Source organism: Etheostoma cragini, chromosome 8 (assembly GCF_013103735.1).
Source record: "Etheostoma cragini isolate CJK2018 chromosome 8, CSU_Ecrag_1.0, whole genome shotgun sequence".
NCBI classification, from domain to species: Eukaryota; Metazoa; Chordata; class Actinopteri; order Perciformes; family Percidae; genus Etheostoma; species Etheostoma cragini.
Window position 1 is genome coordinate 23,112,004 of NC_048414.1, and position 13,055 is coordinate 23,125,058.

The 13,055-nt window shown below is 38.9% G+C and overlaps 1 protein-coding gene across 1 annotated transcript; it reads right to left on the reverse strand.

Moving 5' to 3' along the window:
* Window positions 1–43: 43 nt before the first annotated feature.
* On the reverse strand, window positions 44–12,723 carry LOC117949153 (probable E3 ubiquitin-protein ligase HERC4). Its single transcript, XM_034879197.1, has 24 exons — window positions 12,350–12,723; window positions 12,105–12,222; window positions 11,816–11,892; window positions 8,928–9,149; window positions 8,676–8,767; window positions 8,185–8,315; window positions 7,885–8,009; window positions 7,720–7,796; window positions 7,523–7,629; window positions 7,338–7,397; window positions 6,753–6,858; window positions 6,260–6,458; window positions 5,474–5,622; window positions 5,207–5,323; window positions 4,980–5,078; window positions 4,592–4,759; window positions 4,332–4,478; window positions 3,984–4,150; window positions 3,795–3,861; window positions 3,595–3,665; window positions 1,784–1,967; window positions 1,541–1,649; window positions 943–1,172; window positions 44–396 (listed from the first exon to the last, which is right to left on the reverse strand). Exons 1-24 carry the CDS (start codon window positions 12,576–12,578, stop codon window positions 394–396), a joined length of 3,054 nt encoding a protein of 1,017 aa, XP_034735088.1. The 5' UTR covers window positions 12,579–12,723; the 3' UTR covers window positions 44–393.
* Between the last annotated feature and the right edge of the window lie 332 nt (window positions 12,724–13,055).

Consider the following 13,055-nt stretch of genomic DNA (forward strand, 5'->3'; position numbering starts at 1 on the left):
AATAAGTTTAAATATTTTCTTAAATGACATTTTTTGGAAAATCTCTCTTTATAAATGTAACAAGTCTTTACAATATACAGAATAATGCTTTGCTTTACAAATTCATTACTGTTTGGATATTTTTGTTTTTTTCTAGGCCCTCGAAATTACAAACTCTATCACACTCTTTATGACCTGTGATGTACCGAAGAAATAATACAATCATTTACTTAAGGCTTTCCTGCAACGTATTTATATACACATTCACTATGAGGCATGCAATTTTTATAGACACCCACCCAACACACTTAATCATTACAAACAATTTCAAACCTTTCATGTTTGCTTATACACAGATACACTGCCAGTAGCAACAAAGGCTGCTCCTTGGTCATCCATTTACAAAGTCCTCTATTAAGGTTCTGACACACCAACCTGACGGCCGACCGTCAGCAGAAAAGGCAGTTGGACTGATAAGTCTGCTCCTGTCTTTCTCGGAACACACCGAAGCGTAATATGTCTCCATAACAGCTGGCGGCACTAATCTGTATTAAATAAACCGGAAATTACGGAACATCTCTCTAGATTTAGTAAACACAGAGTACGCTATCATCACTCATTGTTTTCATCAGACAGTGTTGATAGTAGTCAAGAAAGATCGTTGTTGCCATTACTTGCTGAACGGAAGAAAATATATGATACTAGTATCATAATAGGAAGATACTAGCTTTGTTAGCTCCGGTTTTCTCGTGCACTTGCTAGTCATGGGTTAGCACTCCCCCACTCAGATTAGTCGTTGAGTCCCACTGCCCACTGGCCGATTCCACAAGTCAAATCGGTCAAAAAGGATGCGAACGGCTCACCTGACTAGTGACAGCACAAAACACACCAAACAGGCTTAAGTCACCAACCTCAACAAACTGTCCAACAGCTGATAATCAAGTTGGGGTGTCAGAGCCTTCACAGCCTTAAGTCCTCCTTGTAGTTTTGTGAGTTTTTGCTCAGGGCCTCTGTCAGCTTGGTGTGCATGATCTCCTTGGTTGAGTACAACGGCAGCTCCAGGGTTGAGTTACATGTGTGTGTCTCAGGGAAGTACCAGTCGTAGGAGAGGTCCTGGACTTGTGGAACTTTGACAGTCATCTTGATCTTTTCCATTTTAAGAACCGGCACCCTTTCAAAACCAGTCACAAACCCTAGTGGAGGGAAAAGTGGTAATCAGCTAATTTCTTGCGTTGTGCACTACCTTGAAGTCAGACTGCTAATTCATAAATAATTGTATCACTGCTCATGCTAACTACAGTATAACAGTTGTCCAATGTTGGTAAACCATCATCTACTTTCCCACAAAACACTAACCAGATACCAGTCAAGATACCAGGTGTCAAGAACAAAAAATTAAAAAACCTTCATAATCCATCTATATTGATAAGGCTCTGGGTGGTAAAACAATATTGATAAGTAACTTAATTTGTTTCCAATGATTAGTTGCCTTCCCTTGATTCAACATATATAGTAAGTCTAGTAGTAGTAGCAGATTTATTATTTTCTTTACAATACTTACGAAGGAAATCTTTCTTTTGATCCTCAGTTAGTTCCTCAAAAACCTCCCAGAACATCTGTATGGTGGGGTGTGGTGGTGTGGTATTGTACTCCCCCTCATAAACTGTGTTCTAAAAGCAGTGAAACAGACTGTTGCAATTACTTCGGTTAATCTGAAGTATTCAAATCAGATGATTTGGTGAGAAAGTGATAAATCAAGCGCAGAGAAAAGTACACCATGAGGAGCTCTTGTTTTGGACCTTACCTGTTTCAGCTTTGCCCAGTCTTGGAAGTCTTTGCCCACCAGCACTTCCTGTAGCTCCTCTGGTCGAAACAGCTTCACCAAATCCCTGTCACACACCTGGAAGAAGCCACGCTTGAACTCCTGAAACACACTCTCCACTGAAGTGTTGAAGGCATGATTCACGTAGGCATCCACAAACTCCTTCCTGTTTAGCAGTCAATAAAATGGTTTTCCAAATTATTACCTGCTCTGTTCCACTTTATTTCAAGCACGAACAATTAAAATAAAATCTCTCGCATTTTCCCGTGGAACTTGGTAGTTTTATTTCCTCATCTACAAACCGTACATGTGGTGTAATTTATGAAACTTAGAGGCTTAGAAAGGGCAACATAATACAATATAGTCTCTGGCTATGGCTGGATGTCTAGTAGAATCTAGAAAAATAGAAAAATGCTCTGAATGAATTAGAAGACGTAAAGCCACAGTGTTTTGCAATGTTGTCAATATGGCATGTAATAAAAGTGTGTTCTAGTTTTAGCTTTAACACCCGTGGCTACAGTAGTTAGCACGCATTTACTCAGAGTGCTAACTTGGCTTGTTTACGTTTGTGAAAGTCTTTGTCACCTTGAACGTTCAAGGAATGATTATGACTGTATAAAGAAAACTGGACACATTCATTTCTATGAGAGTCGCTTAGTGGCACATGAAGTTGGAAAAGTTTTCATTCAAAGTTTCATCACTAAATAAAAAGGGGTTATTTTGTCTTGTTATCTCTTAAATGCTTTGTTCAGGAAGGCTTTATTTTTATTTTTTTCACATTAAAAATGGATTGCAAAATTATTTTATAATTGTTTTGTGGAAAAGGTCACTCATTGTGAAACACACAGTTCCTCTCGGCCTTTTTGAGCTTTATGGTTTATACATAAAATTATGGTTTGGGGTTTTTTAACCAAAAATTTCACTGTTTTGGTCCACTCTCACTGCACTCATAGCAGTGATAGAGGAGTGGAGTCGCTAGTCTTGGTCTTTATTGTTTTTTTAAGCCAAGGACACTTTAACTGAAAGAGACTGAGTAGGGATGCACTACATGTATTTTATAAAATGAATCCATATTAAACTGTACCCATAATAAGCCTAAAACCTTTCTACATACCTTTATTGGCAATTAAAATAGCCTATCAATTGTTGGTATGAGTTTATGAATCACGTTTTAATGTTAAACATGCATGTGAATCCTTAGAATAAACTGTATCTGTGGATGGCAACCTTAGTGACTACATTATCTTTAGGCCAGTGAGCAGTGGGGATTTATATTTGCTAATAATATGTTGGATTTATGTTAAGACATTTTCATTTTTTGAAAAAGACTTTTAACAATTATTTGAAAAGGCCCCCTGCATTGTGTCTGAGGAACCCCCTACGGGACCAACTGTTGAAGATACCTGCTCAAGACTAGTGACTCAACTTGGTTTCACACACTGATGTCTTGGACTTGAGGATTTATAACTAGGACTCGAAAGTTGGATGAAGTTTCTGACTATTTGTATGTGTTATAGGCAGCGATGGAGTACTCAAGTCCTGGATTCGTCACTCCACTAAGATTTCTCGACTCAGACTGAATTTGATCTCCTCTTTTGCCTCGGACTCAAATGCTGGGGACTCAGACTCGAACTCGACGATTGGTGACTTGGTTGACTGTAGTGACACTTTGTGTGACACCCCGATTTTGTGTTACATAATGTATTAAAAGTGAATGTGTATTTATAGTGTATTGTGAATCCATATATTAATACTAATGTCACAAATATTTAAGGGGAGTAATAAATGCTTACTTATTTTGACCTGTCACTGGTTTTTCAGGATTTTCAAGATCAAGGTCAACCTCTGTCCCATCGCAGGTGATCTGTTGATCAGTGATAAGAAAGAAGAAGATGGTGATATCACTGCTTTGGTAAAAGATAATAGATTGTCAGTTGGCTATCAAAAGGAGAATAAATGAAAATATATTATTGACCATCTATAAAACACATACTTTGAAAACCTCGTAGAGACTCTCTATGACATTGTCTTCGTAGACTTTTAGGATTTCCAGCAGACTCCTTGAAACACAAACAAAGGAACATATAATATAATGTACAATGTTTACAGTATGATAAGAGAAATCAGCCCCTAAAACCAAAAGCGTGTGTGATTTAAATATACAGTCTACATTTCCTCTTACTTTCCTACACATGGGCTGAATTCTATCATATCCACCAGTGAAGGCTTGACACCAAGCAGCTTCTTGAACAGAGTCAATGGGAAGGGTAGGTGTATGATGCAATGGTTGTACATAGCCAGTCCACACAGAAGTCCAAACTGGAAGTATCTCTGGACCTCATGTGTTGCCTGTTATTGATGGGAGAGACGTTTTTTGTATCAGAAAAACAGAAAAGAAATATGACATTTCTTTATGAGGTAGGATATGAATTGAATATTTTTTCATTATTATTACAAATCAACATCAAGGGGAATCCATTAAATACTGTTTTCTGAAGAAAAAACATTTTTCTGTCTGAGAATGTCTCACTCTGGACGGGAACCATGCCAGCGTTTTGGAGTCGTTGAACATGAACATCCCGTATTCAACTGACACCATCTCGTGAAAGACTTCATGAAAAAAGTCTTTTGTGTAGAGCGGTATATCATTGATTGTATAGTTTTCATCAAAAACAATCTAGAAGACACAAAGGCACAAACTAAGTTTTTCTCTGGATATAGTGACAAGAGTAACTATGCACTAATGCAAGTTTAGTGACTTTGACTATCATATAAAAACTACATAATTACCAAAAGCGGCAACTTGTAGTCACTGTCACAACCAACAGCCAGTAGTTCAAGGGTGTCTTCCAAAACTGATCCTCGCCTCAGGTCCAGTTGAAAGAGAAGATCTTGAGGCAGAGGAATGCATCCATATTCCCAAAACAAATCCAAGTAGGTGTGTTGTATTGCTTCTTGCTGGAATAAAGTGAAGGATTTAATTTCTCATAGATTATTTTACCATTGTTGTGTTGTGTAACTGATGCATAATTTCAGTGTGTTTCTCACATGGAGAAGATATTCTTTTATACTGCTGTAATACAAACTGAATAAAAAACAGAACATTTACGTGATTTCTTCATCCTTAAAGTATTGTGTGTAAAGGCCAGTTTGAGGCACAGTTCAAGGTTTCAGTTACCTTGGAGATGATAGTATCCATGTCAAAAGCAAATTTCTTTGACTCCAGATCCAACAGAATTGGAAAGCTACAAAGGATAAGTGGCTCAGCATGCATTTTCTGAAAGGGAAAAAACATACAGGTCTTTCACATTTAACAGTATGTGTATGGGCACCATTGAAGATCCCAGGTTTCTGTCTGTACTGTATGTGTCTGAGAAGTGACAGAAACAAAGCAAGACCTTGTACCTTGCGTTTTGACCATAAATGCCAAATCTGCAGATCCTCTTGAAGAAAGTGTTTGTCAATCACCACACAAAAATCCCTTTCTGGCAACCTTCCAGGCTCTGCAATCCTGTTGTTGGCCTTTAAAATAAGTGTTGTATTTATTAGGATAAAGGTATAGCAAAGTAAAAAAAAAAACATACATTTTGTCATGAAAGAGAGTAGGATTACTTCTTAGGGATCATTATTTGTGACAGTTATAGAAAATACCAATCTGTAACTGATACTAACGTTGTACATGTACTGGAGGACTAGTAGCAGGTTTCTGACTCCAGAGTTGCGAGGAACAGGCCTGCAGGACAGGATCATTGAGAGGGCCTGCTTCCACACCTTAACATGTCTAACCATGGTGGAAGGTGAAAGTGAGGACCACCAGTCCCCTGAAGAAGACAATATGGAGATTTGCAGACATTAATGTCAGTGAGCATTTAACAACTGAGCCAATGTTAAGGCCATTCCTTCAAACTATTAAAGGAATAATCCTTGAAGTTTCAGTCCTGGTTGATTTGGTTAGCCCATGGTTAGCAGGGGTATTGCAACTGGGGTTTCAAAATATTCGTTGAGCAGCTACTTTGTTAGGAATACAACAGAACAGCATCTGGTGTATCCGTTTACAGTGCAGCCAAACAAACTCATATTGTTTTAGTCAAGATAGTTGATAGTAAATAATAATTGTGACTGTGATCTGATTTCATGCTGCACACAGCGCAAGTAGTTTTCCACACAACACTTAGTTGGTTTTCTTGCTGAAAAGCTGGAGGTGTGCATGTTTGACTACTGTATTTAAAACGTTAAACATTCACACCTCCGCTATCAATAAAAAACTCTCTATGGAGAGGTAACTGCTGATTGTAAATACATTGAATGACTAATGCAGAAAATATGCAGCCAATATATAGTCTTAAAAATAGGGTTTGATTACATAAAAACTCTAGGATTATAACTTCAATGTAAATAACATTATTAAAAGAACAAGAAAATGCTTTGCTGATGTTCTGTGTGTGGTGGAGACAGTACCTATGACCAGGAGGCTGTCAGCAGACAAGTTTAGTACAGCAGCAGCGACCGCCTCAGAAAGCTTTGTGCAAATATTTTGCCATTTGTGTCGGTGGATCACATGCAGGAGCTCATTGAGAAGCAGATAGATTCTCAATCCCTCCACTCCCACAGGCTTCTTTTCAAGGCAAGGAAGCAAGTGCAGGACAGCAGCCTCAAGCTGTTAGTTAAAAAACAGGAAAACAAGGAAAAAACATCAGGACATTTTGGTTATTTTTTTAACAGATAAGTTAGCGGCCTTATAAATCTCCCTGTGCCAGTCACAAATATATAGTATTAATTAATTAGTAAATAGATAACAAGATTTATATTTTTTAATTTTATTTAGGTTATGAAAAAACATCTATCACAGAAATACTGCAATTTAAGCATTGTGGTACGCCAGGAGATGGCCTTGAAATACGGGAGTGTTGGCAGCCATGTACACATCCATAGATTCATTTCAGTTACATACCTCTGCAAAAACATTGTCCTTCTTTACCAGTTTCTTGAAAGCTCGTCGTGCAAGTGACAAGTTCAAGCCGGAGTATTTTGATGAAGTCTGGAAATGTTTATCTTTACTAAAAATACAAAGAAAAAAGACTAAGCTCACGTCCATATTGTACCAGCAACTCTGTGTAGCACAGTGGTGCTTTGAGATAAGTGCTAGCATGCTAACATGCTCACATTGACAATGCTAACATGCTGATATTTAGCAGGTAGGCTATAATGTGTATTGTGATCAACTTCTTAGTTTAGTACTAAACACAAGGTATAGTTGAGGCTGATGGGAAGGTCATTAGTTTTGTTGTATTGGACAAATTCAAAATGTGACCCAATGACGGTGCTAAAATGCAGTCAGGATATTAACAATGTACTTGAAATGTATCATTTGGGAATTATGAATGTCTGGGCCAAATTTCATCACAATCCTTATTTGAAATATTCCGGTCTTCCCGACAGACATTGCTATTGCTAGAGCAATGCTGCTAGCACGGCTAAAAAGTAAATGTTATAATTCACAAGCTCAAAAGAAGGGATAGTCTTCCACTGTGTTTACCTTTGCTCAAGGAAGCTTGCATTCACACAAGATGCAGAGGAGAACATCCTGTGAATTTCCCTGTGAAGATTTAACAATTTTAATTGATTGCACTGAGAAAACATTGTTACATGTAATAGCTAGGGATCCAAATTAATAGTCATGACACAGTGATTACATACACACTTCTAATGCAATATCCTTACTGTTTTATCTTTTTCCATGACTTTGAATCACATTCAGGGGTCCATTTATCAATTGCATCATCGAGACAATGCGGTGTTACATCGTTGTTTGCCTCCTCATGAATGTCCTGCCAAATAAAAAAGTTGGGTTGATGGTCACATCATTATACTGTACACTCAACCATCATGGTCTGTACTGTATATATTTGTGTTGTTACCTCATTGGACCTGCATGTTGCAAACGAACAGTTTCCTCCTGCAAAGATGTTTCTGACTTTAGGATCATCAGCGGTGTCTGGAATAGTGACAGAATAAAAATTACTTTCTTTTGTGAAACCATTCATTGCAATCATATTATTTAATTATTTTAGAGATCTAGTTACCCTGGGGCAGTTGAACAGGTAGCGGCACAGACGGTTGACTCTCCCCCCCATGTCCCAGCTGCCCCTGCTCTCCACACCCAAAGGAGTAGATCCTCTTGGAGTCTGTCAACACTAATGTGTGATGTCTGAGTAGGTGATATACAAATGTCATGTTAAATGTCATCAGAGATATTAAGATACTTTGTTTGTCTACTGTTTTTGTGTTTATAGTTTTCATTGGAGCAGCTTCCAAGACTTGCAATATTTAAAGTAAAATTCTGTTCTCAGAATGATTGCATTATGAAAGTTGATATACTGTACTGTCCACATGCAGTCATGGAGACCTTTGCCCCCCAGAGCTCTGCAACAAGCCGAGGTCGTAGTTCATCTCTGAATGAGTTGTGCCCAAGCTGTCCATATTGGCCAGAGCCAAATGTAAACACTGCACCAGTCTGAGGAAGCAACAACACTACTATGGTTTAAAGTTCCTTAGTGCCTTTCAGCTCATTTATTTGGTTTTACTGCTTTTTTGCATTAAAAAATTGATCCTTGGGTCCACCCAATTTAATTTAAAACCCATTCTATCTATGTTAGTTAGTGAGTAAATTGCAATTATTATATATCTAATGTCTGATGCTGTCTGCGTGATAGAAAGTGCTCTTTTTCAAGCAAATATGCGTAAAGGTTAATGTGTAAAATGTGTTAAGTTAGTGGTTACCACATCTATCAACACTAAGAATATTGTACACAACCTTGTGAGAAGTTACTAAAGAACAAGTTGGGAGGGAAAGAGTACAAATCAGTAATCAAACCTTTGTCAAAGTGGCAGTGTGGTTCTTTCCACAGGAAATATGAATTGTTTCCTTCATGTGCAGGCAATGAACAGGAGTTGGTGTGTGTCTGTCTGAAATAAATTAACAAAAGTTTGCGTGCCATGGAAATACAGTAGTATAGACATGTTTTAAAATAACTGCACGTTTATTGCTTGTATATTTTATCTTTAAAAGGTATGTAAAAAAAATTAAAGTGGAAGGAAATACCAATCTATCTTGTTGCTACAGTACCTGTTGTGTCTCCCAGCCCAAGTTGTCCACAATGGTTTCTCCCCCAGCCAAACACACCTCCAGAGACAGAGAGGGCGAAGCTCTGCTCTCCCCCTGCAGCGATCTGGACCAAGGGGAGCGCTGACAGGGATCGGAGGTGTTGGGGTGAATTGGCGCCGGGCTTCCTCTTCCCCAGACCAAGCTGGCCCCTGGAGTCCTGGCCCCATGTATACACCTGACCATCTGTGGAGAAATAACCATGACTTTTTGAGCACACTAGTGCAGTCTACAATACTGTGGTCTTGCATTGCCAGACCTTCCGCCAGAGTGCTGCGGCGGAGGGACTGGATAGTCCATACAGCATTCTGGATTGGGAGAAAAAAACATGGTCTGGTTTTTTGGCATGTCTTTAAACCAATCAGAATTGTTTTCGGCGGAGCTAAGCGCCGGAAGGAGCCTAGGTGCCTCTGCAAAATAGTCTCAGGAAGCAACTTGTTTTGGTTTTTGTACGCCAAAAGTAGTTTAACTCATGCAACAGAAAACTCAGATTGGACAGATAGTCTAGCTTGCTGTCTGGATTTACCCTGCAGGGATCTGAGGAGCAGTTAATCATAGTCCTCATGAATCCACCAGAGTTTACAATTACAAAACAAAGGAAGAGGAAGGTAATGGACATCCGGCTGAAAAGAAGGACATCATGTGGAATTTCCGCCAGCACCAAAGCAATCCCGGGAGTAAAACGTCATGGACATAGATTAACAATATTGTAATCTGCTTTTTGAAACTCTTGCCTATTATACTGGTGTATAGCAAATGTTCTTCAACACAAATCTGTGTGATGAGTTTTACTTCACCACCGAGAAAGGTCAACTGCAGCAAGCGCCCACAAAATGTTTCAGTCAGTGATGGTACTACTAAGAAAGGCCTACTTTTTCAACAGAAGGACTAATAACCATTGGATAAAATTTAAATTAAATTAATTTCCCTTGGTGTGGCTTGGTGTGGCTTTTCCTAGTTGGAAGGGGCGGAAAAAAGAAAATGACTAAGGTAAAAAATGGATGTTACCTTACTGCTCTTCAACAGGTTAGCAATGGGTTTTGTAAGGTATTAGGAGTAGGAATAGATGCTATATTATCCAAGACTTGCGTTATGTGGATGTGCACACAGTGTGGTTGTCATTACTCAGAGTTCCTCATGGGGGCAACAGAATATACAAACTATAGCTTAAAGGATTTACAGTATCTAGTTTTCCCATATGCCAGTGCACTTAGGGCTGCACAATTATGGCTAAAATGATAATCAGGATTATTTTGATCAATATTGTTATCACTATTAATTATCACGATTATTTGTTGATTTTAACCAAAACATATTTTATTGTCATATAGGCTATTTAGAACTGCTTTCACATCCATATTATGCTACATTCTTCTTATGTTGAAGTTGTATGTTGTATAGACATTCAGCTGCAACACATGCAAATGAAAATTACCTATCTGAAATAAATAGTGTAGGATATAAACATTTTTTTAGTGTATCTCTGAGAAAGCTCCTTCACTTGTTTTCAACATTACCGGATTAAAAGAGCTGGGGGGAGAGAGGCGGAGTGCGATGGACGCTACACACAGAGTGACGGCTGACTCATTATGAATGGGTCCAGCACGGGTCCAATGGCGGGTCAGCGGAGTTACACACGTTGCGTCTATGAAATGTCTGTATTGTCACTGCGCTGCCTTTTTAACTATGAAAGTCTCTCGCCCAGGTCCAGTAGGCTCCAAACTGAAGTTAGTTGCTTTCAATAACTTCTGTTTTTCGCCGTGGCAGCCGCAATAGCAGAGTTATCACCGGAAACACTGGCAAAAATAAAGGGTTGCCTCTCATGCTTACCAATATACAGCTGTGTGGTAATAACAATTAATACTGTAGACAAATGTCAGAAATGTGGACCGCCGCTGCTGTGTGGCGAGGCTGCACGGAGAGTAAGAGGAGAGAGAGTGGAGGAGAGATCCAAAACAGGCAGGGCTTTACAGAAGAAATGGGTCATGAAACGCAAAATTAAACCATATTCATATAAACAACATAGCAGCGGATGCGAGGACATTAGCACCGGTGCGACCTAGAGTAAAAATATTACTCGCGCCTTAGAGCCCTGTGAGCTAAAAGACGCTAACTAGCACTGCTCAGTGCTGTTGTCTGAAAAACAACACAAATGTGACAAAATGTTGCGTTTACTGGTAAACTGGTATACCTTGTGACCGATGTATAACCAACTGCTATCTGTTGAATTTTCCTCACGTTACTCTGTCCTTTGTGATTGTCTACATCTAGAAACAAAGGTGCGCGGTCCAGGTAACAACTCTGACTGATCACATGATCAGACAGTGGTTTACGGAGCGGGAGATGGGCTTTGCAAAAAAATTCTGGTACGTTCTATGAAATGACGCATTTAAAAAATCGTTCGATCACGCAAATTTGATCATGATCATGATCAAAAACGTGATTGTGATTAAAATTTGATTAATTGTGCAGCCCTAAGTGCACTGACTCATACAAGAAAAATACATACAACTATGATCGTAAAGAGCCAATAGGCTACTTCTGTTGTAATAAATGAGGATCCTAATAATCATAAAGGATCCATTCACCTAAATTACACACACAAAAACACCTTGAAATGTTTCCTTTTTAAGAAAAAGAAAAATTACATCAATAATATCAACAGCAAAACCTATTTTTTAATCCTTACAAATATTTGTGATTGTTTAACAGTCCAAGCACAAATAAAGGCAGAAGGCTCAGACAGACACAACAATGCACATAAAACCCAATCTATCTGAATGGCTTGATACCAGTAGTACTAGATATATTCCTCCTTTCAGCTTGAACATCAGATGTTCACTTTACTGTACCTTTGGTCAGAGCAACTGAATGCTGGCTCCCACAAGCAACCTGACAAACTGGTATGCTACACAAAGCTTCCAGGGGCCTGAGAGAACAAGAAACAGAAAATAACTTAAACTATACACTTGACTACTCAGTTATAAGAGCTGACCAGTATGATTACAAGTAAAGATTTTGTAAGATACATTTAAAAAAAGTCACACTGTTCAAAAACGCAGCCACTTAACAACATATATATATATATTTTCTTATAAATTTAGGACAGTGACTGGCAGCATAACCTTAACTGCTCCTTACCTTGGAATGTAGGTGCGAGTTGCGTCTACACAGAGAACTGTTCCTCTCTCAGACAGCAGTGTGACCATATCATCACCACAACTCACAGCCCGAATCTTCTCTTTCCACTCAACAAACTCTGAAAGAACACAGACCACAGGAACACAGCAGGTGTAAGTGATGCGCCTGGTTAGGCTATATATATGTCACCATTACTGCAAAAGAAAACTTATTAGATGTTGAGATAACTTAAAACGGATGCTCACTCTGTTTTCCTCTGGCTCTTCTCCCATCTTTGCTCACATTTGTGCGAATAATGAACGCGTTTCCATTACTTTTGACGAAAGCCAGTACGTTGTGACCTCCGGACAGATCCGTGATGTAATAACTGACATTCATAGGATGAACCCCATTATCTGTTGTAGGCCTACTGTCGACATGTGAAGCAACTTTTAAGCGAAAGCCCCGCTGACTGTCCTCTCCCCATGCAAACATGTTGTCACAGCGCCTATCTTAGCCCACAGCTGCTTTTTAGTATTCGGTAACGAAACTTAAAGTGGACACAGACTCTGCTGTGAGCAACGGAAAACAAAACCTAAACCTAAAAACTGTCAGCAGGATGAAACGAAACTAGCCTTAAACACACGTACGCCGGGTGTCAAGCTGACATGATCCGATTTTTTATTACCTTTAAATGAAGACAAATGAAAGTGAAACTGAGAACGGTTTGACTTGCTATTTTTCATTAAGCCTTGATTTCGATTTCCAATTTCCAAAATCACCAAAAATGACGACGCAGATAAGAGCAGTGTTGGGATTTATGGCAATGTCTTCATTTTTGCTGTAAGTAATAAGGCATTAAAGGAATATTATAGCCTACTCTACAATCTCAGAAACGCGAGTCACAACGCTTGTAACGCAACATATTTATGGTGTATTGTTTTTTTAAGAATTTACCACCACCGCGAAACA